General features: G+C 48.0%; 1 protein-coding gene across 3 annotated transcripts in view; it reads right to left on the bottom strand.

Moving 5' to 3' along the window:
• Positions 1 to 25,332, bottom strand: part of LMX1B (LIM homeobox transcription factor 1 beta) — a 100,425-nt gene extending 75,093 nt beyond the window's left edge. For 2 of the 3 annotated variants that reach the window (XM_065695611.1, XM_065695612.1), the window contains exons 1-2: positions 24,833 to 25,332; positions 24,307 to 24,493 (exon numbers count right to left, since the gene is read on the bottom strand). In XM_065695611.1, the coding sequence (XP_065551683.1) occupies positions 24,307 to 24,493; positions 24,833 to 24,971 (326 nt within the window). In that variant the 5' untranslated portion in view covers positions 24,972 to 25,332. The remainder of the gene's footprint in view (positions 1 to 24,306; positions 24,494 to 24,832) is intronic. The other variant, XM_065695613.1, reaches the window with a different exon arrangement.
• Between the last annotated feature and the right edge of the window lie 2,416 nt (positions 25,333 to 27,748).

Genomic DNA, 27,748 nt, shown 5'->3' with positions numbered 1-27,748 from the left:
CTGGATGAGCTTTAACGTCCCTTCCAACCCAAACCACTCTGATTCTATGATTCCATGTTTCTCACCCTTCCCTGCTCACATGACACAGCAAGTGCTGTCCTAACATCAGTCGGGGGGGGAATCAGGGTAACATCCCTGCCTCTGGTCACTTGCTTTCTTAAGCTGCAAGTCTTTGACTTGTCTCAAGAGTGGAGACTGAGAAAAAGAGAGAAAACTGCAGCAAAGGGGATGCAGAATGGGCAGAAAAGTATGCTCACATCTGCCTGCTGAGCCTCAGTAATAGAGAAGATGCACAGAGATTCACTCCAAGAGGAAGATTCAACTATTTCCCACTTCTTAGTACAGCAACTGGCTAAATGTGGCACTGCCCTGTGCCTACTTCTGCATATCAGCTAACAGAAATGATGCACCTTTAGATGGGAAATGTAGGATCAAGATTTGTTTATCTTCTCCTTTTCCTCCACAGCACCCCAATTCGGGTGTTTCAACAGCGCCTCAGGCCCATTCTCCTGTCCAGTGTAGCAGGAGTGCATAGCTACAACACAAGACAGCACTGATCCTGAGCCTGACTGACCCATGCTTGATAGCCCCATTTTTTTCATGGGGTATTAGTTCATTAAAGATTCTGCAGATCCACCTAAAGCTCCTTCCTCTCCGAATTTCTTCATGATGCAATCCATTGAAGTTTCAGGATGGATGGCCTTTATTACAGCATATGCTGAGGCTTCAAATGTAAAGCAACATTTTGTAAAGGCAGCATCTGTCTCTGCAGGCAGGAAAACCCTTTTGTTACCATATTGAGCTGCTACACATAGCAAGGGATGCAGTTCAAGCAGTAAACTCTTGATCTTCACTCGAAAGTCTCTACTTTCACTTATCAGCCTGACATCTCACAGTGGGGCCACCTGACCAGACTGTGGGGTTGGCTCCAGGGCTTGCAGACTGGAACCAGACCTCCGAGGGAACCGGGGCGGACGGAGGTGGCCAGCTCCCTGGGACCCTCCAACACAGTTCAAAGTGACATGTTTCAAACAGTCCTTCCCTCCGTACCCCATCGCCTTCAAAGCACAAACAGCTTTATAGCCTGGAGCATGTAAAGGATTCACTCGGGGATGCACGGCAGTTGCTTTTAGGAGGAAGGAGTGCGGCTCTGCAGAGACATCCTTGTCCTGTGCGCTCCCAGGACTTTTTCTAAAGGAGTTTAAAGCTGAATCCGTTCTTTTGATTTCTGCCACCCCATTTCTGCCAAATCCTTGCAGTTCTCTGTCAGAGCTCACACACAAAGAATCTGAAGCAGAAAGACAGCAACCTCCAAAAAAAGAAATCATTTTTAGAAAAAGAAATAAAAGCTCCCCAGCAATTGGGCTCCGAAGCTCAAGACAAAACTTCTCTGAAGTCGAAAACGAGTTAACACATAATTAGGGGTTTTCCCAAAGAGACTGAATAATTTATGGAAAGTTACTGACATGTTCCTGACATGTTTAGTCCAGTTACGCCTTTGTACAATATTGGGCTGTGACATCACAGCGCCAAAAGACAATGTTTTCAAAAGAAAAATCAGTTCTTGTGAAGCCAAGAGAGCAGAAGCTCCAGAAAGTGCTAAACTTAGAGCATTCTCCTAAATTGCTATTTTATAAAAGGAAAAGGAAAACATTCCTGGCTGCGTGCAATGTGTGCTGAAGTCACAGGATCCCACTTGTAACAACTTTCCTTCCCCTTGTCACAGCTTAAATTAACTGCGCTCAGGAGGCAAATGAACAGAACCAGAGCGCTCTGCCCAAGTCGTTCAGCAATTTGTTACCAGAATCGTTCCTGGAGCAAAGACCTACCCACCACTGGTCAGGGAGAGTCACTCTAAATCTGAATGGGCAACTTTTCCACTTTGATAAATGGACTAATGGAGCACATATTTTGCAGAGAGCTGCAGGAGAGCAACTGTCCTTAGACAAAGAGAGGGTGCTTCTTTCTGTGTGAAGATACAGACACTGTTTATCTAATGGTTGGAAAGTTTACAAGAAAACAGCAAACTTCGTGCTGTGGTTGTTGAACTGAAGTAGTACTTTACTAGAACCAGGTTTTTTCGGTAATTTTGCGGTTGTAACAACTATTTTCTTTACATACTGCTATAGAAAAGGGACTCTTTTTAACTTAATTGAAGACACTATCAAGAGTAAATATACTGGGGCTTTTAATAAAAACAGTATGAGCAGAACATTCAAAGCTAAATAATCAGAAGCAATTTGTGTTCATGAGCAGAATGATGTGTCATTTTTTTCCCTTGCAACGCTCTGTACTGGATCAGTTTTGAGACTGTGGCAAACTTTAAACCTATCTTAAAATAATGAACAGCAGTGAGGGTTGAAGATAGTTTGAAAAATACGCTGGAAAGAGAAAACATATGCCACAGAGTGTGGTGCAAAAGTCATATTTCATGCATGACTTTAGAGAATGTTAATAAGGATTAGAACCATACTTCAGCAGAATAACAATCAGTCAAAGAAGTGTAATTAATTTTTCTTTAGATCTCTGTTAGACAAAAATACAGGAGAGATAGCATTGTTGCCTATAGATTTTGCTCCAGCTAAGAAATATAGCCCTTAAATACATGTTGTAATTGTACACTATAACTGGAGTGTAGTACATGACTCATTTGCTTTATAGTTGCTGGTTTTATAATATTATGAATCCAAAAATATTTTAAACTTCAATTTTTTTGCTTTGGCCAATAAATATGATTAAGATAATACATCCAAAAACATATGTAAGCTGTGTATGTGGGACATATGGAAAGCAGATGTGTTCTTAATTTACATATGACCTAAAAAAATCAGCTGATTACCAGAGATGGTACTTTGTGAAGCTGTTTTGGACTCAGAAGCATTGTTGCTAGCTCAGCACCATTTAGGCACTTTGCTTCTCTTGCGCCTGAAACCCCAAACGCAGTGCTGCAGAAAGACTCCATCCCTGGAACAGCGAACACTTGGCTCCACGAAGAACAGCCCAGAAATGGAAAACCAAGATCATTTGTTTCTAAACACAATTGTTATTGAAAACCTCTCTGTAATATTTTAAGTGTATGTTCCAGCATATGCTTACAAAACTTCAGTTGTGCCCTTAATAAATGCTCTTTCAACCAGAATGATAATAAAGAGTGTGCTCGGTTTCCATTATAAGCCTGACTATGAATGCCGAAAGGCAAAGCCGTGTCCATCCCGCTGGTGAGAAATCACAGCGAGTCACCTTCATCCACATCACAAACTCACTTTGTTCACAATCACAACAGATCAGGGAAGCAGTTTCTTAATTATAACCCCTCGTGATAGAGGCGCTCTGGGGACCATGTTCTGGTTTTTGGTTTTTAGCCATACCCAAGAAGAAAACAGTAACTTACCACCAGACACAAAAGGCAGGGAAAAGCTTCACTTATGAGGCTCTCGGCAGCACATACAGCCAGGAAGGAACATCCCCATGGCAGATCACATCGGAAGGAGTCAAAGCTGCAAACTGGGGCACCAGAAATACAGGGTTCCTAAACCTTTTTAAAGCAAAACATTTTTGAGCCTTTTTCTGAGAAGAGGTGGTTCAAATCGCGGGGGACGAGACAGCTTTTCCAAAACACAGCCTAATTGAACGCACCACTGGTAAATAAAGACACATTTTTTCAAGCAGGCATTTGTCACAGTTAGGAAATTCTCGCTCTTCTGCCAGGCTCCAGCTTGGCAGCATCCACGGGAATGGCTCCAGCCAGAGTCCCCCTTGCAGAGGTGCCAAGATGCAAACCCGCCTCTCCCTGATGCTCCACAGCCGTGCCCAGAGCCCCAGCGAGGGGCTGGGCAGGCTGAGGGGCTCAAGCCTCGCACCAAGGGCGATAGCTCCATCCCCTTCCTCACCCTGTCTTGCAGCAGCATAGGGAGGTAGCCTCCTCCCAGCGAGGCAGACGCCGGGAAGGCCTCGCATGGCCTCTGCACTCCCTTAAGCCAACAGACAATATTATTCTCTCTTTTTTTTTAAGCAAACAATATTTCAAAATCTGTCTCCTCTCTCCTCCCTGCCGACGTGTAATCCGGGATGTGCCAGGGCAGCAGTGGCTGCAGCAGACCCGGGGAAGCAAGTCCATGCCCAGCTCCATTGCTATGAATGCAGCACAGAACAGGGGTTTTCTGCACAGCTTTGGGGAGTCCACCCCCCCACACCCCCCCCAGGAAACAGTACCCACTGCTGCTTCCACAGTGGGGACTGCCTGCGAGGGCAAGAGAGGTTTGCAGGATGCACCAGCCTTGGTGCCGCAACACAGTCCACAGGGCATCTTCCCACTGCCCTTCCCACCTGGAGCAGAGGCCGCAGCCCCATGCCAGGACACATCCTTATGCCTCACATGACCCCAAGGACCAGAGCCCAGCACTGGGGCTTTGCTATGGGCAGGGCTTTGTCTAGCAGAGATCCCATCATGAACCCATCCACAGCAGGACTGCTGTTTGCTGCTTCTCATGCATTAAGCTTTAAACCAGATACAACGGGGAGTTGTTTCCCCAGCTTGGGTTCAGCCTATGCTGTTCTCCTGTTGTTCAAGTATACATTATGTATATAACACCAGTATACTCTCTCACAGCAGAGCCGAAGTCTAAAATTTGTATGACACTCTAGCCCAGCAGCCATGATGCTGAGAGATGCTTTGCCCTGGCTGCAGGACGAGTTCACATCCACATGCCAAGGGCTGGGTCTCAGAGCTCCCAGCCACAGGGTTCATTGCTGCCCCACATCTTCACTCCTCCAAGTGCAGGGACACTGAGATCAACAAGCAGGGACCAGGCAGTGTGAGCTGGTGTGGTGAGCAGACAATGTCACAGGCACCCGACAGACCTGCTGCTGATTTAGGATCCTGAATGATTTCTCCTCCTTCTCCCCTCTGCCAGTATTTTTCTTCCCTTGTCCCAGAATCTGTCCTCCTTCCAGGAAGTCTCTGTTTATATCAGACAAGGCAATGGGACATGTAGTTATTGTTGGACTCTTGTCCAAAAAACTATTGCTCCTCTGGCTCTGCTCCTCTGCAGACAACCCCGCTCCAAAGGCTGCTGCCAGGACTGGCAGCACGCACAGCCCAGCCCCATCACCACCACTCTCAGTGCCCCTGACACCTATGAGACAGCACTGGAAACAGACTCTCCCAAGAGAAATTAAAACCCCACCCTGCTTGTCAAGGGTACTTAACACAACAAGCACAGAGATTCCCCCATGATAAACCCTAAAAACTTAATCCTGAGAGACACGGCATCACTATGGCAAGGAAAAGAAAAAAAGGGCTGTAGAGAAGAACCCAGGCTGCTGGGGGCATTTTCTCATCATCATCAGAGACCTCCTGATCTGAAACATCTGCACTGTCTTACACTGGTCATCAAGACCCACTGTCCCTCTGAACTCCAAATGTTTCCCTTCTTCGCTGTTCGATGCCTCCCTGGGTCACGGGCCCTCGCACACAAATCATTTCAGCCCTCAGAGGGGGCTGAGAGGAAGGCAGGGAGGCTCTGAAATTCAATCCCCAAAGGTTTTTTTCTTTCCTTTTTTTTTCCTTTTTGGTCCAAACAAAAGTTATTTTTCTTTCAATGAGAATGCTTTAGCATCAAGTGCTGCTAACACAGAACCACCGCCCGGGACTCGCGGTGGGTGGATGGCTATTTCTCCTGTCTACTGATTGTCTTGCTCAGAGAAAGGCAGGACACGTCCAGAGAAGCTGCTGTGTAAAGCTTCAGGGCACACAGTGAGGGTTTGGTTCCCTCTGGAAGATGCAGAACATTGCTAGTTCCTGCAGGATACCCTATGCAGGCAACACGATGACAAGAGTTGCTGCCTTATACCAACCAGCCATATCAGTGAAGATCCCTACAGTTTAAACCCATGAAATTAATGGGATTCTAGTTTGCTTTCTGAAGTCACCTCTTCTGAAACACGCACAGCCTCATTCTACACTGCTTTGGTTTGCGTTCAACATTTCCAACGTGTTAGAATATTCCTGTTCTTGCATTTCGGTGAGGCTTTCTCTGGATGTTTTGACGCTCGTTTAGTTTTACTGAGCCTTCTCCCCGAGCACACCCTGACATTACGCTGTCTGCTGCAATTCACCTCTTAGTTAACTGACCTTAAAAGTTTACAGACATTTTATGGACTCCTTTGCCAGCCTCACCGATTAGCTGGGTATTTAACATGGTTTTTAGCACACCACCTCCAGCCCTGTCCTTGCTGCAGAGACTGCTGCCAAAGTGATACCTGGTAACTGATACTGAGATCTGAGCAATGCTGTGCGTTTAAAGCAAATATGTTCTGCTAAAGGAAAAGCTTCTACCCTGTACGTTCCTGTTTAGTTTTAAAATCAAGCAGTGGGTCTGTTGCCTTCTTTGTAGGGTATGGCTGCAGCCAGCAACCGCTTAAGGTGGAAAAACAAATCCAGACGAAGCAGCAGCAAACTGCTCCACACAGCCCAGACATGAGAACTTTCCCATCCCGACTGCCGGTGCAGCCCAGTCCTCAGAAGACATGGGAAGAAACAGTGTGTCCCAGGGATGAGCGCGCCCAGGACAGGCCCCAGCCTGCAGGAACCCTGGGCAGGTCGCTTTGCAAAGGACTTTGATATCTGCTGGAGGAAAGCGCCATGAGAGATGCAAGCATCTCTGGAGAGGAGATGTGTGCTTAAACTGGGGAGCATGAGGTCGCCAGGAGACGGGGCGGGGGGGGGGACAGAGGGAGAAAGGGGAATTCCTGAAAGATAATTTCTGGAAAGGTTTAATTAACATTGACTTTTAACATCTAAAATTACTTTAGAAATGTGCATAGAGATGAAAAATACAGAGGAGCTGGACACGCCTTCTAAAACAAGGACTGGTGAGTAGTGCCGACGGAACCAGCTTGGAGTAGATTAGCTGAAGGAAGTTTCAGGCAGTATCTCCCTACTAGTGGTGCCAGCCTGGATGAAAGGGAATAAAACCTTAAGACTTTCCCATTCGCTTGCTTTTGATTACAGCTTGAAAAAGCACTTAACACAAGGAAAAAACCCAATTAATCTATGCCCCAGAATGCAGCATTCTGTTAAAATTTCCCAGACTTCTGTTTCAAAAATTACAGCAACCGGTACAAACCTCACAAATCCACTGAGGAGGCAACTCTTCAAATACCTGTGGTTTCCCACATTTTCCAAGGAAAACAAAAAGATTTATAGTTTCTCATGTTAAATCTGAGAGGCTAAACTTTGGGAGACATACTTGCCCACCTGCTGCATGTGTATTAGTTCTAGCTGAAGAGAAGTCAATAAAAATAGAGAAGGAAGAATTTGCAGAGCTGGTTAAAGTAATAAGATTTGTTTCAGAGCATCTGATCTTTAGACTAACAGACTTCCAAACAGTTGGACAAGTAAATAAAGCACCACAGGGAACCGCTAGTTGAAATGGGTTACCGCAGGGATACGCACAAAGGAATTCCTACAACTAAGAAAGGGCCGGAGCTATGAAACTTATAATACCAGTGATTGGGATGAATTGCTGACTTCTACGACACTTAGGAGTGAATTCTGAAGGTACCCAGGGTTTGAGGAGGACATGAAACTCTGTTCTGATCTTCGGGAAATATTACGCTCAGTAACAATAACCAGTGAGCAAAAACAGTATTTTGCACTTTGTGTTGCTTCTGAAAAGGCAGGGTTTTAGTTCCACTTACTCTTTTTTTCTGGATGAAAGGTTTAAAGAAGCTTAGTGAGACATTTCACTACATGGTCGTACACACACGACGCAAAAGGAAATATTTCCTTTCAAGGCCTAACTTTCTTTAGAGACATAAAAAGAAAATCCCAACAAAAGAAGTTACCCTGCGGATCCTCCTACCATCTCCCTGGGATTTTTCTGCAGCACATACACGGCTTCCCCTGGACGGAAGCAGGACAGCAGACACAGGGCAGAACAAGACGGGACACGTGAAAGCCATGCAGCATCCCCAGCTCCCAGGAACTGGGGCTGTGCAGTACAGCAGGCAGCAGCCCCGCTCTGACAGCGAACAAAGCAGGAGATGTCCCGTGTCCGTCCAGCGACGAGGGGGTGGAGGTGACACTGTTGTAAGGTGCCATCTGATCAGGACTTCTTTTCTGTGCTTGACATGAATAAGGGGATTAGGATGGCAAGTTTCCGTGAGCTCACTCTATCGGACAAAAGGCCCTGAGGTTTAGTGTCACACTGCCTGATAAAAGTACAGGAGGCTGTCAATCAAGGGCTCCTAGGTACTTGTGTCGGTGACATAATCTTGTTAGAAGATAAACCAGTGAAATCCTTTTCATGATGAAAAGTTACATTTAATTGCTGCTTTGCTTTTCTCCTCTTTCCCTTGTTCATTTAACTTTGTTAATGTTAGCTATTACAAGAACATAACGGCCCAAAGATGCAAGCCATCTACACTACAGCCATGCTCATAATAAATGAACAGCTAAGGATCCTGAAGAATGGCAGTGTCTGTGCTGAAACAGCATCACTTGTGATCTTTTAAACAGAAGGTCAAAAGAGCTACTGAATTAATTAGCATGAGTGCTCATGCACAAGCATAAAGTTAAATGTTATGTCAGTTGCTTTAATACCAAAGTAAGCTGACAAAAAGACTTCAAAATGGTAAAGCTCAGCTTCCGTGAAACAAACTAAAGGAGACTTTTAATATCCTCTCATGGGAGCAAATCCACGTTAGCCTCAGTAAGGTGAGTGTTTCACTTTCGGCCAATTTCAGGTTCTTTTTGGTTTCACAAACAGGCAGCTGATGCTGATAGCATGAATCACCGCACACTGCTGGGAATGAATCAGGAGAAACTTCACCAGAGCCCGGAGGGGCAAGTCGGGAGCGTCAGCGTCTGCATCCCCTGTGTGCCTGCCAGGAGCTCACCTGGGATCAGGTCAGGATCCAGCCTGTGTTGCAGGCCAGGGTGACCAGAGGAGCCCTGGCAGTACGTAAGTTCTGTTGTGCCCAAGAGGAAGGCTGGAGAGGGCACACATGAGGTGTGCGTGGGTCTCTTTTCTGTGAATAAGGGAAGGGCACGATGCTCTGCCTGATCAGAAGACCCTGAACCCTGGTGCAGAAGAGATGGATTTGATACCCTGACCATTGTGCTCGCAGCTGGGAGACAGCCTATGTGCATGTCTGCAGCCTGGTACTCTGGCAAGGAAAGGAAAGAGGATGAGCTGCCCTTGCTGCCATCACTGCTGAGCAGTCCCTGTTCTCTGCCCACAGCCACGAACTTGGGGCCATCAGCCACCACTGAGCAGCAGCGGAACTATTTGGTCTGACCTGAACTCCCCAGCAGTGCCAGAAGCAGCAGAGTAGCAGGAAGCCATGCAAAGTTTTAAAGCTACTTTCCAAATATTTTCAGTTTGGGAAAGAGAGCTTGGACGTGATCTTGGTTTAAACAGGACTAATCCAGCAAAGGCTAAACTGGAAGGTCAAGAAGTCTGTCCTGTAAAAATCAGAATGGACACAAAGATTAGCCAAGCCTTTGCTGCTGCAGAAGAGGAAAGAGTTGCTCAGGTTACTGTGGCCCAGATTACCCCAGAAAATGCCCCTGGGAAGTCAGTGAGCATTTACCATGCAGTTTAGTCACCCTACGGTCCCTGGTCCTTCAACTAGTTTGCACTGAACTTTACCTTGTAAATAGCTACTGAGTAAAATTAACCTCCTTAATAATGCAGGAATACAGCTCAAGCTAGAAGCTATGCTTCTCAAAATATATATATTTTTAAAGCATCATATAATTGTCACAATTAATAAACCACAAATATATTCTTATAATGTCACGAGCCATTTAGTGCCACAGGGTCCTACTAAAGTGAATTTTACACAAAGCACCTGAGTGTGCATATTATCCCAATAATGTAGCTCCACAAATGTGAAATGTTTAAAGAAAAAATGAATTCCATTCATTTCACACATACTGTTCCTTATTTTATGCATGTGCCTGTCTAACTGAGAACAAACTAGCACTTCCAGCTGAAATGCTTTGAGAAATTAAATGTGTAATTCCCTCCCATAACTCAGTTGATCTTAAAAAAACTAAGTCCTCCAGAGTTCTTCAAGAAAACCACATTTTCGTTTAACGACTAACAAAAAAACTCTGACAAATGTCTTAATACTTTGCTTTCTTAGTAAAAGTACACATGAAACATCGTAAGAGAGGAGGATCAGAGTGGTTGATGGCAGAACAAAAGCAGCTGAAAAATGTGATTTAACTTTGGTTAAATCAGTGGTAGTTGGTGATTTAGTGAAAAGACAATTGTTACAATTACTGGGCTGCTGATCACATGTCACTGGCATTCCACAAACGCTTTGCCAGTGGAAATCTAACTCTAGCTTTTGGGAAGGCAATTTCGAAACAGCACAATGTCTTATTAATTAATTACCTGAGTTACAAGTTTCTCTCAAGCCAACAGTTTCTATATTATGCATATTGACAAAATCCTTTATTGCTCTTTCAAATATTTAATCCCACGTATTTCCTACCTACCAGTTCCGTGTTAGACTCTAGCGACTCCAATTACTAAATTGATAAAGCCTATCAAAAACAATTGCATACAAGTTAATTGCTATGCACCCAGATTCCTCTCACGTTTTGTTCTGAAATCAACCCAAGATGTGGAAGGAGACCAGCCCCTGCTCAGGTCCAGCAGGTAGTTGTCCTGGTCATCCCCATTTGAAATGGTGCAGGGCATGGGCTAATCAATGAAACCAAACTCCTACAAATGAATGTTGAAATGCTTCCAGAGCAGCAAAGAGGAAAGAACAATGGGTGAGCTAAGAGGAGAAATTTATTTTTACTGATAAAACTTAAGCAAATCCAAGGAACCATTAGGAAGTGCTGTCAACTAAAGCTTGAAATCTAAGAAAGTAGCCATTCAAAGCACAGTAGGCCCTTATAAACAGTTAATCCACGCAGCTGCAGTAGTTAAAGCAAACACACTACCCTTCACTGCGCCATCAATTACACCTTCCCAGAAAAAATTACACAAACTTTGTAGGATTTTTCAGAGAGAAGATGGATTCTTTTGGAGACTTGAGGTCAAGACTGGGCTGTTTAAAGTATATTATTAACAAATAAACATTTATTGCAAAAAAACCCTATAGGCCTTTGGGGAGGAAAATTGTGTTATTTTTGGCATCAAATGACACAAGCCATTTATGACATGAATGGCTATCACCAACAGACTGATGAAATGGCAAATGTCTCCCACTTAACTTCCCCTGGCTTCCTGAATAAACTTTTTCAAACACTTTTTTCCTTCTGAAATGGCAATAAACTCCATGTAATTTTGGTTTTCTCTCTGTTCTAGCTGTTTCAAGATCCGTAGCTGGAAAGGGTTGAAGGTACTTCCAGATGGAAGCTGAAGACTCCCCAAAGACTGGTAAGGCGATGAAAATCACATTGTTAGGATCCGGGGCTATGTACTGCCCTTGTTTATATGTATTCTTGCTTGAGTGACAACTTGCAATTGGCTTTCAGATGGCTGGGTGAAAAAGCTGAGGTTTAATTGTGGCATCCAACAAATTGAATGTTATAGCTCTTGTCATTGAATGTATCCGCTACGCGCTCAGACAAACCCCTGCCAAAATATGAACTGAATTTTTAAGTAAGAAAAAAAAGCCACAAATGGAACAGGCTTCAATTATGCTAGACAACCAATATTCATAGGACATGTATGAAATGAAGACAGCTTGCTTGCCTTGGGCTTGTTTTCCAACCTTTCTGTAAGACATGGATCAACACAGTGAGTTCTACTTCTGCCTGGAGCTCAGTCCCACCACCCTGGGCCCAGTATGGACCACGGACCACCCTGCTCCGGCCTCTGCCATGAGGGATGATGCAGGGAGTGGGCACGGCTGGAGTGCTGGTGCTGCCTCATGGAGCCCTTCCGTCTCCTCCACGGAAGCAGCGGCTGGATGGGGAGGACGCCACGCTGGGCAAAGCTGCTTTCCCTGTAATTGCCCTGGAATCTCTGGGGATTCTCCCACATAAAATTAATGCAGGCGCCATCAAGGCTAATTTATTCCACACCCACAAAACCATGCTGGGGAACTGGCCCGGGCATGGGTAGCAAGGCCAAGGCAGCATGACTTCAAGGACCACACTAGCAGGAGCTGTGTACCCCAGAGACACAGGGTACCCTGGAGCTCAGGGGCCCCACGAAGGCCACGTGTCCCTCCAGCCCCCAGTACAGGACATGATGGAAAACTGCTCCTGAAGCACACACTGCCTCCTCCGTGCAGCTCCTGTCAGGGCATCCACAGCCCTGAGCAACCGGGGGCACAGCGGCTGCAGTGGGGGATCCCCCCAGCAGTGGGATTCCGCTGGTTCCTCCATTAACAAAGTAGCTGTCGGCTGTAACGCTTTCTGCTTCCATCAGCTGAATCACTTGTTTGTTGCAGCTCCAACCACCAAGCCTGGCAGGTTCAAACCAATGATACCAAGTAGAGATAGTATCACTGCAGCATTTCACATGCCATTTATTCCCTCAAATAGTTTTACTCCAGTTGTACTTCTGCAACGTTTCGTAAACTGCTCTTAACAATAACCTGTCTTTCATACTACAGGTACTTCCATCACTGCGTCTCATCTGTAAAAACCCCAGTGATGGCTTTACACAACACACACACAAACCAAAAGGTGCAGGACACTGTAGTATCTGCTGTGAGCATCAGCACTCATACAAACGTCACAATGAACACCAACAGCACGCGGCTACAACACTGTTACTGTCACCCATTCACAACTCTCCCTGGAATACGTGTGCACAGCTTCCCTGCAGCTTGGGAACGTGTTGGTAAGTGAAGTAATGACGTAAATAATTTCTCGTATGTGTGCGTAAATAAATAGAAGTGAGAAAGTACCCAGATATCGCAAAGCTTCAGCATGTTTGGCTGACAAGAAAGGGAATCCTTACAAGAGCAGCATTGCCCCTGGCACAAAGCGATGCCCAGAACACGGGAATTCTTCCTCCCTAGACCTCAAACAGGTTATGAAAATCCAGGTGGCTGAGGCTGCAGTACTGCCTGCCCCAGCCCCGGGCGGGCAGAGGCACCAGCACAGCAGCAAGGCTTCCCAACCAGCTCCCAGCACCGGTGGGTGATGGCACCAGAGCCCGTGCTTGTTGGCTGTGTACCTCCAACCACAGGGCAGACCCTCGCCAAGCCGGAGCCTGCGGATGCAGGGCAGGATCCGCCCGACGCCAGGCAGCACAATGTGAGCCTCTGGCTCCTTTCCTCCTTTTGGCAAAGGGAGGGCTGGAAAGGGGCACAATGGCAGTGGCAGGGCTCAGATCTGCTTCGTGTCACCCAGACAGACTGCACAGGACATCAAAACACAGCACTCCACTCCTTTCATGGCAGCCTGTGCTGGGGACATCCACCTACAGCCACCACCAAGCTCCAGCAGTGCAGGAGGGTACCAGGTTCCCTGCTGCCCACCATAGCAGGGTCTGCACCTTGAGCCACCGCACTTCTCCCTGCCCAAGCGCAAATGCAAAATCTGTTGGCAAGATAACTTGGGGGGCTTCCTCTGTACAGCTTTGGTCACCTCAATTTCAGTGAGCCTCAGTCACCTCTGTGGCTGTTACCAAGTCGAGATGCTGAGTATGTGTCTGCATGTAATAAAAACCAGACTGACACATAAGAATATTAGCATCAATAGAATTGCTTTGGAAAAACATTTTCTCGTAAGATTTCAAGAGAGAGGCACACAATACGCAAAATTTGTTCATTGGGACTTAGGGCAAACTGACTTTGCATTGACCTCTGCAGAAAGGTAGGTTTCTTTCTCTTCCCTCTTCCTTCCTCTCTCTGGACTCTAGTTATTAATGACCAGAAGGTGACTGGGAAGCACTTGAAATACAGTATTTGCACTTCCCCTGCGCAGTCACAAGCAGAGGACCACAGAGCCACCGGAGCAGTGAGGACTACATGCTCGTCTTTGTCAGAACGCTTAATGAAGGAAAAGGGTTTCTAAAGCCTCACTGCTAGTACTAACGTTCATATGGGGCCCCACCACACTTTCTTCATCAACTCTGGTGTGAGTGAGAACTGACCCATAGGGTCATGCTCCACATGTGAAACTTTTCTTGTCATCAGATGAAGCCCATGCCAAGATCCAACTGCGAAGACAACTCACAGCGTTACACTGCAACTTCTATTTAGGGTGGGTTTTGCCTAAGAAGAGCTCCATCTCCAAAACCCTTAGCGAGCGGCTCCACCGAGCTCCCTCTAGACACTTGCTGTCAGGTAAGTAAATTGACCTTGCATGACACTGCAAGCTGCTGCATGCCAGGGCAATTGGCTTCAATGGCATTACTCATGGGAGCCCTGCGAGTGGGGATTTGCTGGCTCAGGCCCCTGCTGGGGCCCATGAACTGGCAGCGTCAGCCCCTCCGTACAGGGAGTGTTCCCAGCACTGGTGACTGCTGCAGGAGGAATGCGCTGCCAACCTCCACGAGCACCCCCAGCCCGCTGCACACCCCGGTAATCTGAAGAGAGCGCTCTAAAAGTATAACAGATAGGTACTGACTCAAGCCTGCGTGTACATACAAACCTCTGTGGAGTGGGTATTCAGTCTGAAAACCACCATTATTAATAGCAGGGGGTGGGGAGGGAGGATCAGCTCCTTCTCCCCTGAAAAGCCAGAAATGCCAGCCTCCCCATGCCCAGGAATGACCTGAATGGGAACTGCCTGACCCCATCCCACACACACAGGGAACCCCACAGCCAGGAAGGGCCAACCCATGGCTTTTGATCCGTGTGAGCTCATGTGCAGTTCCAGCACAGGTCCAATATCCTGAACACGTCATTTGACTGGTAAGGAGGGCAGACCAGATAACCTGGATCCCCAGCTGCTGGAAGAGGTAACTGAGGTGGAAATGGGGCAGTGTGCCTCACTCCCCTCCGCTCACCACCTTCCCAGAGCTCCCTGCAGCACCTCGTACCTCTCCTGTGGCTCCTCACCACCTGAAAAGCTCACGACGAAGCTCATGAGCTAGGCAGGTTGGCCTGCCCCCAGCCAAGATCTGCCACACAACCGAGGGCACAGCACCACCAAAGTAAATAGCGGAGGCACTGCTGCACTAGAGGTGGTTTAGCACAGATCATCAACTGCAAGGAAACGCCTGCAGAAAATCCCAAACATTCATGAATAGTGCTGGGGCTGCAGACTGTCATGTACAGCTGGACTTTATCACACCAAAGCTTTGCCCTAACTGAAGGTAGCTCACCATTTCTGTGGTCATTTCAGTGTTTGTTTTGCATTTTTTGTCTTAGTTTCACAATTTTCTACTTTACTGTGAGTTGCTAATAAATCTCTTTGTACCATACAGAATGAAATACTTGCCTCACACGCATTACCAAAAGTAGCCTCAGCAAGCACACCCATATCCCCTCCCCACGAAACTGGATTAAAGCTGTGACATGAGAGAATAAAATCAGAAACCAGAGAAGTTGCTTCCATTGGGAAGCTGCAGGAATAGCTCTATCAGGATAGAAAAATGCTAGCTGTAGGCAAGCTGACTATATAAAGGATAGGATCGCACAGGTTGAAAACAACTGTTCTGCCGAATGAGAACTGTAACCTTTCTCACTAACAAGTTTTGGCAGGTATTGTGCTGTAGCCCAAAGGTCCAGTCCCATGGAGCTCTTGGTGACCCTAACTCCAGCTGTGACAGGCAACGGTGCCCATCTCTGTGCCCACCTCTGAAGAGCAAACACTGTCCCTGCTCATACTGTCCTCATCCACACAATGCACCCAACGTGCTTGCTCACTAACACACAAGGAATGCACCAGTGCTCGACTGGTCTGAGAGAACAAGGAGTAAGCACCAGCTGTAATTAGAAATGCTTTAAAACAATATTCAGGATTTCTTCTGCAAATTCAAATTTGCTTGCTTCCTATCATAATAATAACCTATGGTAAAAGTAACAACTGCAAAAGAAAATATTATTGATGCAGACTATTATTGGTTTTTCTGGTTTTGTTTTGTAATCAGTGAATGGTGATTCAGGTTACAAACACATGAAAGTAAACTTCCCAACAGCTACCAAGAGGATTTAGTCCTCAGCATGTGCACATAAATTCCATTAGCTCTTACTGGGAGGGTGCACGTGCACTCTTGTACATTATAAAGAATACACTGATTGCAGTAAAATCAAGAGCCAAATTCTATCCTTTGATGAGCGAGGATGGCTCTCATTGAAGTCAATAGGGATTGCATGTTCACAAGTTCATGTCAACATTTGCAAAGGAAAATTCTGTGCATATTAAAAAGACATATTATGTTTTGGAAGCAAAGCAAATGACCTCCACGACAAGTGTTCTCTGTAAATGTATTGCCTCGTTACAGGAGCATCAGGTTATAAACCCTTATAAAATTCCCAAGAAATACGTTATTCCTTGTTTATTTTGGTATTAAGGGCACTTATCAATTTGTGCCCTCGCAGTTCTGCTGTATCTATAAAGAAGATCACTATAAAACTGTAAAACCAGCAAAATAGCACACTGGAATTAATCACATTAATGATTCCTTTACTGTAATACAATCTCACAAATGTCTACTTGTTCAGTTGCCCACGGGCAAACAGTTTTTGAAAGGCGAGTAAAATACCCCAGTTCTGCGTGAGCATCGCGATAGGAAGCACACAGGTAGGTTTGGCTGGGCTGAGATTTCCACCTCGGACACAATAGTTGGTGTAACAGACCCTGAGTTCCTCTGATAATACTGATCTGAACGTTTTAGCTTCCCAAGACAGTCTGAATCCACAATGTTGCATGCAAGACACTTGATTTTAAGGGGTTTGTTTCTACATAATCTTCATTAAAATCTCGTCATACGCCACATGGTGCTTTCTACTTACAAGGTACATTTAGCATCCAATAAAGGGCAATGGCAACACATATATTCTGTGTATGTGCGGGTCATACAAAAGGAGAAAATATTTGTTATTAGTAATCTGCTTTGCAAAATGGCTGGTTTGAGAACTGCCTGTTCAGGAACAGGGGACAGAAGTCCCCAGCCCCTCCTCAAGCCCCCCTCACAGCAATAACCTGCCCTCACCAACCACAGAGCCCGTGGACACCAGGGGCTGGCTCTGGTCTCGGCGACTGCATTACACACAGCACGTGGACGAGTTTGCAAAGGTCCGTTCAAAGCAATTGCAGACATACCAAGAAGTAAAACAAGAGTAAGACAGTGTTTCACTTGAGGAGTATTGCTCTGGACAAAGCAAGAACGGAAAGCAAATGTAAGGTTAGCATTTAAAAAAATAAATAAAGACAAAAAAAGTCAAATGTCTGCCTCAATTTTATGTTGAATTTAAAGAGGCATCTAGAAACAGTGAATAATTTGCCTGAACAAAGCATGCAAGATTTAGATCTATATTAGAACGCGTGTTATAAACACCAAAGAGCATTACATTTAAAACCAAAAGGCAGCTCATTTTAACTCACAAGTATTGTCATCTCTTTCTCTCTTACGGCCTCTACTCTCAAACCCAGAAGCCCACCTTTACTTTCATCGTTCATTTTAAATTAGATAAGAAGTTGTACACATATTTTTGTTTACTTGTTACTAATGGAGAAAAGTGGTGTCTGGTTCCCTGAACATCACCGGTGCTGTTCAAGCTCCCACTGCTGCAAAATAATCTTCTCTCCCCGTTTCATTTTTAAAACTATCTTGACACAGAAAACACCTCTGCTTTCTAAAACAAAACTTCTCATACTTTTTTATCAAACAAAAATCAGTCTAAATTCATAGCTTTAGCTAAAGCCTACCACAACTGCAAGGTGTGTATTCGCTAGACATTCCCTGCCCACTTCACATATCCATTCCAATTCACTTAAAAGAAGGAAATTTCTGTTCTTAATTGCACCCATCTGAATCCAAAGCAACTCCTCTAATGTCACTCTTTGGCTGCTGGAGACTCGGCTGTCGAGGTTCACGTCACATTGTTACGAATAACCTTATTCTTTGTTTCAGAACAAATCTGGAGTTTTCATATTTTGCAATGAACAAGAAACTGTCATTTCATTATGAGTCAATCTCTGCCTCCTGAGTAATGCAATCATCCCCAAATCATGCCAAAAAACCCTTCTACCACACTAACTCGTCCAAGAGCAATACCCAGCTTGTTTACCTTTACTGGAGATTACTGTACCATTCACTTCACAGTTTTATTTATTTACTTGCTTGCTTTCTTACCTCATTGAGCAATAACATGACATATCATGCGGGCAAAAAAAGACGTAGGCAAAAAGAAGCATTTATCCCTGTTTTTTCTGCAAGTACGTTGCTTGACCTAGTGCGCCCTTTATAGAGGACACTGTAATGGTCTTTCTCCATCTTGCTGAGGTTGAAAATTCACCGCCTTTTGGGGAATCTGCATTTTATGCAACTCATGATGCAGTTTAAGCCAGCCCAAGCAGTAGAAAACCCCTTCCTAATATTCTCATGAAATATTGCTGTGATATTTACACACAATTTTCTGCCACAAGAACTGAACAATGCAAGGAGTACTGTGCAAACCAAACAGAAAATGTACTTGCCTACTCCTAGCCTAGCAATGGTAAGAAGAATGAAGTATTTTACTAACTCTTTCCCCCCCAGATCACCCCATGAGCACACCAGCAAACGTCCGTGGGCCTGTCTGGGTCCGTGTGTTGGTAGGAGGTGCACACGCATTTGCCCCAGCACAGAGCAGCCAGCACGGTGGCTCCCGGCGCCTGTTTCCTTACACCCAAGGAGGCCCCCGTCCGCTTTCTGGTGTACTGAAACCTCCTGCTGACCTGCACACCGAGCACACAGGGAGCTCAAGCAATCCTCTAGCAATTTACTATATCCTACTCCATTCCAGGAGAAGGAGAATGAAATCAATTCCTATTACAACAAGAAATACCAGATTTAGTGCAAAGTCGAATTTTGACTGGAATGAAAAATAAAAATCACAGCTACACTGTGAAAAGCATACTCCTGGATATTCCTTCACAACTGACTGTATCAACCAGCCTCTACTCGTTATTAAATATGCAAGAGCTCACTACGACGTACAACTTTATAGGTTGCTCCACAATGGAAGCAAGCAAAAGGGGTATATATTTACAACTGAAATACACTAATGACATAATTAGTCTAAGGAGAGAGACATTATAATCCAGCTATTTAAACATGATATATTATTGATGGTTGAAAATGTATGATGTATGCCTTTGAACTAGTTCAAAAGTTTAGGCCAAAAACTAAGACATGATTTCCAAACAGAATACAAAATCTTCCTGTTTCTTATATACAGCAGTGAAGACATTTTTGCAATGAATTTTGTATTTGTTAGCTATTTTTTCCGAGGTTGGTAGTTAAGCATTATAAATTATCCTCTTATTAATCTAATTGCATACTGCCTGTATTACAAAAAGATCCCCCTATCATTTTCTACCATGGATTAGTGCAAATTACCTACCACCATTGCAATTATTTTGTCCAATAAGGTTACCATGATTTCAGCAGAAAACCAAAATGTCTCCCCAAATTCTTAAAACACCATCCATTCCAGATCTCCTGTTTTAAGTATTTCTTAAGGCTAACCTGGAACCACCTCTGGGCTCCAGTGCCGATATCTGCCCTATGTGCTACAGTATAAATTCCTGCCGGCACAGGGGGGACCTGTGGGGGCTCAGCCCGACTACGGCGACTCTGCTGACGTCAGAAATAACAGCTACGTTTCCTCAGCATTCCCGCTTTCGGGATTGTGCCGAGGTGCTTACGGAAACCTGAGGTACTGAGGGTTTTGAACCAGGCTGATGTGGCTGAGAGCACAGGGCTGGTTGGATTGTCAGCAAAAATGCCAGTGTTTCAGCGACTTTTAAAAGCATTTTTAGTGCATGACATAACTTTAATCATTACTCCATGTCCTGGGCATGTGCTTAGGTTACTCCTCACCTCTAAGTTTCACTCTGTTTTTATGCCATTTCCTAATAACACAAGGACAAGCACCAGCCTGACACGAGAGGCAAATGACACTGGTGGGGGGGGGGGGGGGGCACCAGTGCCCTGCACAATTCTGCTGAGTTCCCATGTGGAGCAATTGCACCAATGAATGTAACAACACGTCTGGTTCTCCTTGGTTTAAAAAATGAAAAGCAAGTACAACTGAAGACAAATAAAACCTTTCTGTTTGCAAATGGTTATTGTCCATTCTGCATGTAGCAGAATCTGGGAGCTCAAGCCACCTCCTGCACCGCGGATCCTGCCTACATTCCTCAGCCCGCGCTCCCCACAGACATGCGCGCGCTCTCTCTGGATGAAAAATAACAGTCACGAAAATAAGAGACATTTACTAATAGGAAGCTTTTGTCTTACTGCGATATAAAACGCAACTGAACTGGGAAACATCAGCCTCGGTATTATGCTCATATGAAAGAGTTTCCAAAGTGTGGAGAGGGGGAACATTCCCCTACAGCAACGGGGCTTTGCAGCGTTTTCTTTCCTTCCTGCGAGGTACATGCTGCTCCGTGCTGACTGCACATAAAAAATAAGCCCAGTCACTGACAAGAAAGGACTTACAGATGAAGAACAGTATAAAGACGTACCAGAAATACACAGCAAGGCTTTTTTAACAGCACCCAATAATGATGCTAAAACAATGCCTCACGTATCTGGAAGAATCTAACAAAAACCTGACTATTTCTCTAAGCAAAAGATAGAATGCATTAACGTAAAATTATGAATTAGCAACTGTGATTGTTTGCTCTCCTACCTCCTGAATAACTGACCTCCTCTACAGCCTTTCTTTCCAAAGCTAGAATAGGAATATGGATCTTTCTAGAAATTATATGCATTTCTTACATATGAAATATGTAACCCGAAACGGTTATTTTTCATAGCATATCTTTTTGTTTAATGTCAGCAATAACTAGGGTATATCGTTACATAGTGCTGGATAGTGAGATAAAAACAAACCAGAAAAGCACAATCGCAAAACAAATGAAAATATACAAATGGGAAAGAAATGTAATATTTATAATTACTAATGTTTTATAGCAGGAAGCACTGTTACGAGCGGTACAATAAATAAATTCATTTAAGCCACGAACCAGAACGTAACTACCACAAACCCCTTGTTTTTGATAAATATTCCTTCTGAAGGTTTCAGTTTGTCAGAAAGAAAACTCCTTTTAAAGGAAAAAGTGTAAGGGTAAGGTTCCAAGTGTGCAACACTCCCCCTGCCATTTGGCAAAGCTCTCTTTAAAATCACAGAGATTCTGTTTGACTCGGGTTTGCAAGAGCCAGCCTCCCTGGTGCCACTGGACTGCTCTGGGTTTTTTCCCCTTACAAAAAGCTTGCAATCACACATACCTGTGACCCTCAAAATCTTACATTTTAGCAAAGTAAGTGCTCTGATTGAATTAAATCAAAAGATCAGGATGTGCTCATGCAAAAAAATTGTTGAATCTCTTGTATAGACCCGATGTAAAACGCATGCACAGCTTGTCCCACCAGTCCCACTGATGTACCGATGATATTTTGTGATAAATTACACCTATCAGGCACCTCTGACTACCTCAAACTGTGCCTGGGCCACTAATCCATCTCCCCCGGGATTTGTTCTAACATTCCAAGCATAGGGGCAGCTTCAAACAGGCAATATTTTTATAAAAAAAAAAAAAAAAAAAGGAAAAAGAAAAAAGTTTTCACCCTTCCCCCTAATGTGAAATGCCCGCATCCGAGGATGGGCAGGAATCATTCCTGACCCAGTGAAAGGTTTAAGGTCTGATATCTGACCCATCAGAAGCTTGCTTTCATTAGAAAGACGAGACACCAGTTTTCCAAAGATATACACACAGCACTTGATTATAGTCCTGGGAGTTCTGGAGAAATCTGACCTTTAAATTACATTACTATTTACAGAAAAACCTATTTAAAGCAAATTTCAGTAACTAAGATATTTAAGTAATCTTTATTCTCCTTTTTTTCTTTTTTTCCCTTTTCCTCCCCCCCCCAGAGATCAGTAAATAGGACTCAGGATAACAAAAATCATCTGCCTTTGCTGATACCAGTCTTCCTCTGCACTGATACCATTTCATCTCGCTACCCCAAAGCACGCTTTCTTAGTGCAGAGGCATTTTCCACCCCGGAATGCTACAGCCCAGGACGATGGTTGTTCCCGCACTTTGGAGACGACTTGCACAATTTGCTCATGGCTCCACTCCTCCCTCCACTCCCTTACTGATCAAACCGATTGCCTGCACCGCACAGCCCAGAACCGCTTTCCATGTACGAGCAGCTACTTTTATCCTTCAGCTACCAGAAAAGGGTATTTCCCCAGGTCTAAAAGGCAGCAGGCAGGGGAAACACACAAACAGCATCAGCGCAGTTTCACGTGTTTGCTTTTTTGGACTAATAAAATTTCATGGAAAACAAATTTGGATTTACGGTGGCTGCCCTCCCCTTTCCACGAGCCGCTGCTGCTGTCAGTCCGGAGGGGCACACACAGCAGGTGACCATGTCATGTCACGCGAGGTGCTGGGATTCAACAAAGGCCAACATGTTGATATCTTTTTATTGCTCGTCAGCCTGGTTACCCCATTTCCCCCCTATACAATTGGACACCTTTGATAACACGGAAAGTTCTGAAGCGGTGACATTTCCATTTTCAGTCAGGAAAGTGGTTTTGCATTTACAAAGGAGCAGCCTGTGATCTTGCTTTTTAAAGTCACAAAGCACAATCCTCTATTTCACAGAAACTAAAGATGGGACTCAGAGGGTACATGGGTGTGTAATTAATGTAAATATCTACATGGCAAAATCATGCTTTTATTGGTAGCCTAAAGACTATTCTAAACCCTTCGCGAATTAACCAAAATACCGAAGTAGTACTACCTACAGAGGCAGAGGTTTCATTGATCTACAACTACAGCTCTCACAGGGTGGTTTATTTTGTATAGAAGTAAAAGATAAAGTCTGTGGATCTGCTCCCTGCACGGGGGTATGAGAAAACCCAGCCAGCGCCAAGCCCTGGCCCAGGGAGGGTGGCTGCGGCAGCGAGCTTTGAGCTTTTCTCATGTGAAGAACCCGGGCCCATGGAAGAGTCTCTGGTGAGGGCTGCAGCATGAAATAACACATTTTGTTGTAATTCCTAAACAGGGGGACATTTATCTGGGCCGTTTATACAAGAGTTATAACCCTAACAATATTTATACCCAGCATGTCATGTTAGCATTTACTACCAGTTTCCATGGAGATGGATTTTCATGCTGTAGCTATGAAATGCACATTGTTGCCACTAAGCCACTTCAGGCCTTTCTGGAAGCCTGCTGAATGCCTGACAAAAGTTGATGCAAACCAATAGTTGTTGTTCTTTGTTTGTTGCCAGACTTCTAGCAGAGCCATATTATGTCCCAGTGATTGAAGTGCCCATGTTCGCCCCCCTCCCGGCACAAAAAGGATCCTCAATTTCGGTGACAAGCATGAAGTGGGCTTCTGCAGGGGAGGACAAGCGCGGCGCGGGCAGGGCTCTGTCTCCGCGCAGGGACGCGGCGCGGCGGGGGGCGGCCGCCCGACAAAGCCTGACATTTGGGGATAAAGCCTAAATCACAGAAAGCGCCCGGGCCGGGCGGGCCGGGGCCAGCGCCGGGCTCCTCCTGCCGCGCCCGGCCGCGGAGCCTCGACCGGCGCCAGACCCCGCGGCTGGGCCCCGCGGCCGCCCGCGCACCCTGCGCGCCCGGCGGCGGCTCGGCTCGGCGGGGCGGCTCTGCGGGGATAGCCCGCGGCAGCGCACAGACGGCCCCGCCGCCGGGCAGCCCGCACCGACCGCTCCGCTCCACGGATGTCCTGGAGCTGCGGGCGGTGGTGGGACGGAGCTCGTCCCGGGAAGAAGGGGCCTGCGGGGCTGTTCCGAGAGCGGCGCTGCCTGAGCTGTCCGGGAGGAGCTGGGCCGGGCCGAAACGGGCCGCCCCGCTGCCGGACCGCTCCGACGGCGCCGCAGGGTCCCGGACCGCGGCGGAGCCGGGGGACAGGCGGCAGCTCCATGCTTAGGAAGGGCGCAATGGCTCGAAGTCTCTCCGGTCCCGCCCGCTGCCGGGGTCCCCTTTTCCCGGGGCCGCCACCCGCAGCCGCGGGCCTGAGCCGGTGATTCCCCGCTCCGCAAGGCTCGGGACGGCGGCCCGCTCTGAAACACGCTCCGAGCCCGCGGCGCGACGCCGTGCCGTGCCGGGCTGCCAGTGCTCCCCGCCGGCGGCGGCACCGCGCCGGGCCCCGCTGAGCCCCGCCGCGCTCTTACTGTTGGTAGTCCTGCTTGCAGTAGAGCTTTCGGTCCCGGAAGTAGCAGCTGGTGGTGAGGGCTTGCTGACACGCCGCGCACTGCAGGCACTCCTCGTGCCAGGAGGACTCGTTCACCCGCATCAGAAACCGGTCCGAGATGGGCCGCTGGCAGCCCTCGCAGACGGCCTGGTGCTGGCAGTCCGACCCTGCGAACGGCAGACAGCGGCGTGAAGCGCCTGTCCCGGCCCCCATCCCCTGTCCCGGCCCCAATCCCCTGTCCCGGCCCCACTCCCCCGGTCCCGCTTCCCGGCCCCGGGACAGCCAGCGGACAGCGGAAGCCCGGCCCCGGCCCCGGGAACTCAGCGGCACTGAGCCTGACGGCCGCTGCCGAACCCGCACCCCGCAAACGTCGGTGAGACGATTCTGCTCCCGGCTGCAGCCCGAGGCGAGGCGGCCGCAGCAGTCCGGCCGGGCCCCGCCGGCGCCGGGCACCGCGAAGCTCCGGGGCCGCTTTAGGCGCAGACGAGAAGCGAACGGCAACTCACCCAGCAGCACTCCTAACGTGGCCGGACCCGAGCGCAGAGGGTGGTCTTCCATTTTAATACCGTCCAGCATCTTTGAGCAGTCCGACTGGCCCCGCGTAAAGCACCTTTCCAAGGACTCGGGACCTGTTGCGATATCCATGGGGCGGGCGGCGGCGGGGAGAGGCGCTCCGGGCGGCGGGGAGAGGCGCTGCCGGGCGGCGGGGCCGGCTCAGCCCCGCGTCTGGCCGATCGCGGGGGCACTCTGCGGCCGGGAGGAGGGAGTCGCTTTTATTTTTATCTGGGAGACATGAGGAGCGTTTCCTGCCTGCACTTCCAGAGACGGGGGGCAGAGGAAGGAGCCGGCGCCGCTGCCCATGGGGGCAGCCCGCGCTAAGCGGGCGCGCACATGCCGCGCACACGGCGCAGGACAGCCCGCGGTGTCACCTGCTCGCCGGCAGCGCCGGAGCCCCACGCCCTCCGCGGAGGGCCCTCCCGGGGCCGGGCCGGGCGGAGCGGCGGGGCCGGGCGGGGCGGCGGGGCTTCCCCGGCGCTCCGCAGCCCATGTGCCATGCGGCGTCCCGAGGAGCCGCGCCGTTTAGAGCAGGGGCCGCGGCGGAGGAACACACCCCCCGGTGCCTCACCCCTCCTCAAACTTGCTGACATTTGAACTCCATTGGTGCGCGCCATATCGCTGCGCCGCGGTGATTCGTCTCCTCGACGTCAAATAGTGCCCTGGCCCCGCCGGGCCCCCGCGGCCCCTGAAGCGCGGCGGCGCCCGGGGCGCGGGGCTGGCGGGCTCCGCGCACCCCGGCGCAGCGAGCGGCAAAAGGGGCTGGGACCGGGACTGGAGCGGGCCGGGGCCGGGGTCGGGAGGCAGAGCGAGCGCGGCCGCCGAGGATCGCGGCGGAGCTGGGACCCGGCTGCTCCGCTTCCCTCCCCGCTACCGGCCCGACGGCGGCTCCTGGCTCCTGCCCTGTCGGGGTAGGTAGCAACGCGCGTCGCCCGCCGGGCCGTGGGCAGGTGGCGGCGGGACCGTCCATCAGGGCGGCCGGGCCAGGCGGCGACGTGGGTCTGTCCCGCGGGCGGTGGCTGCGCGACCGGTCCCGGAGGGAAAGCGGGACGGGTTGCAGGGATGGGGGAATTGTTGCCGGGCAGCCCCGCGTAGGAGTGGCGGAGCTGCCCACGAGTGGCCCCGGAGAAGCGTCCGGCGGCACCGCTCCTGCCCGCAGCGGCCTGAGAGCTGCGGAACCCTCCCGCGGAGACGGCGGCCCGGGTGAGATCGTGGCGTTCCCGGACCGGCGTTCACCGGGAGCGGTACCGCTAAGCTCCGTGCGTGCGGTATCGCGTGTTAGTGCGTGCGGTGCGGGAGTCCGCGGACAACGCGCAGAAGGAACCGAACCATAACGCACTTCGTTCTGCTCCCCGTCTGGGACCGCAACGGCCGGGAAAGACTATCCCCTTCGGCTGCCGTGCAGTGGGGGAGCGCGGCTGCGCGACCCCGGCTTCCCGTTCCTTTCGGTTTTGTTGTTGGGAGTTTTCTCCTGCCGATACCGTTAAAAATCTAAATCCGAGGAAATGAAAATCCGGGCGGGATTCCGCGCGGGGTTTCTTAATGTGACCCGCGATATGCCGTGACCCCGCCGAGGGAAGGGAGTTTGTTTTGTAACGCTCCCAAAATATTGATACTTAATATGCGGGACAAGTGTTAACTTGAATTGCTTAATGCTTTTTTTCCCCGGGTCTTAAGATAAAGCCTTTTTGTACAGAAACATCTCTTAAAGAAATTCTTGTTTAAGTTTTAGTTAAATATTTTGGAAAGGAGTTTCGGTAATGGAACATATTTGGTTTTTGTTCTGGACAGTACAAATCTGAAAACCTTTGTAACTAATGCTGAAAAAATAATATATGATTATTTAATTCTGAGATCAAGATAAAAGCTGCTTAGATTTCAGAGTTCAATCGGTGGAGAGAAAAGCTTCTCGTTCACATTAATTTTTTATGTTCCCTTCCTATTTTCCGGGACGGATTCCGTGTTCTCCATCACACGGGGCTTCCCTCAAACTATCTCCTACATTGCGAGGAAAATTAGAGCTCCTCTTTCTACAGCAGTTTTCGTAACTTCTTAATTTAAAAAAGAAGAAGGAAAAAAAACCCCAACCAAAAGCGAAGGGCAGAGCTGTGCGGCGGGGCCGTGGAGAGCAGAGCGGGAACCCTCCCAAATCTCACCCACAGCAATAATTCCATCTTTGTTCGCAGGCTTTTACTCGCAAATATCACACCAAAGATTTGTTGTTTCTTGCTGTGTGTGTGTGTACGAACGCTGCACCGGATAATTGTTATCCCTGCCTCTTCCCCGAGAACAATTCGATGAGGTGTTATATTCGGTTTATATAGTGCTTTTAACGAAAAACAAAATACAATTAAAACACCCACGCTCAAAACCATCACAGAAATAAAACCAAACCAAGACTAACGCAACCCCACCTCCCCGTGGCTTCATTCTAATTCTCCCTTGATTTGCAAGGCAAATCTTTTTGTTTTGAGGTGTTTTGGTTTAATTTTGAGACTCGAGCGAGGATCGCAGCCAGACACAACTCCGCATCTCCTAAACGAGGCAGGGGAGAACGGAGCACCGGGATAAGTACTAGATAGCTGAGCCTCCGGGAGCCGACAGCCGGTGCCGCTGAGTGCTGCCGCCCAAGCTCAGCTGCGCCCGGTGCCGCTCCGGCGGGACAGGGCGTCCCGTCCCCTCATCCCGCCCGTTGCATCCATGCGTGTGCCAGAGCCCCGGGGAGAGCTGCGGGCTCTCAGCTGAGGGTTCTCGGGGAAAGCCCCCCTACTTTGTGGGTCTGCAGATGTGTGCGTGACAGAACCGCCTCTCTGTGCTCGGGACAGCGCGGGGCCGGGGGAGGCTCGACAGCAGGAACAGAGGAAGTC

Source organism: Lathamus discolor, chromosome 15 (assembly GCF_037157495.1).
Source record: "Lathamus discolor isolate bLatDis1 chromosome 15, bLatDis1.hap1, whole genome shotgun sequence".
NCBI lineage: Eukaryota > Metazoa > Chordata > Aves > Psittaciformes > Psittacidae > Lathamus > Lathamus discolor.
The sequence above is the reverse complement of the archived record's forward strand: the minus strand, read 5'-3'. Positions and strand labels throughout refer to the sequence as shown.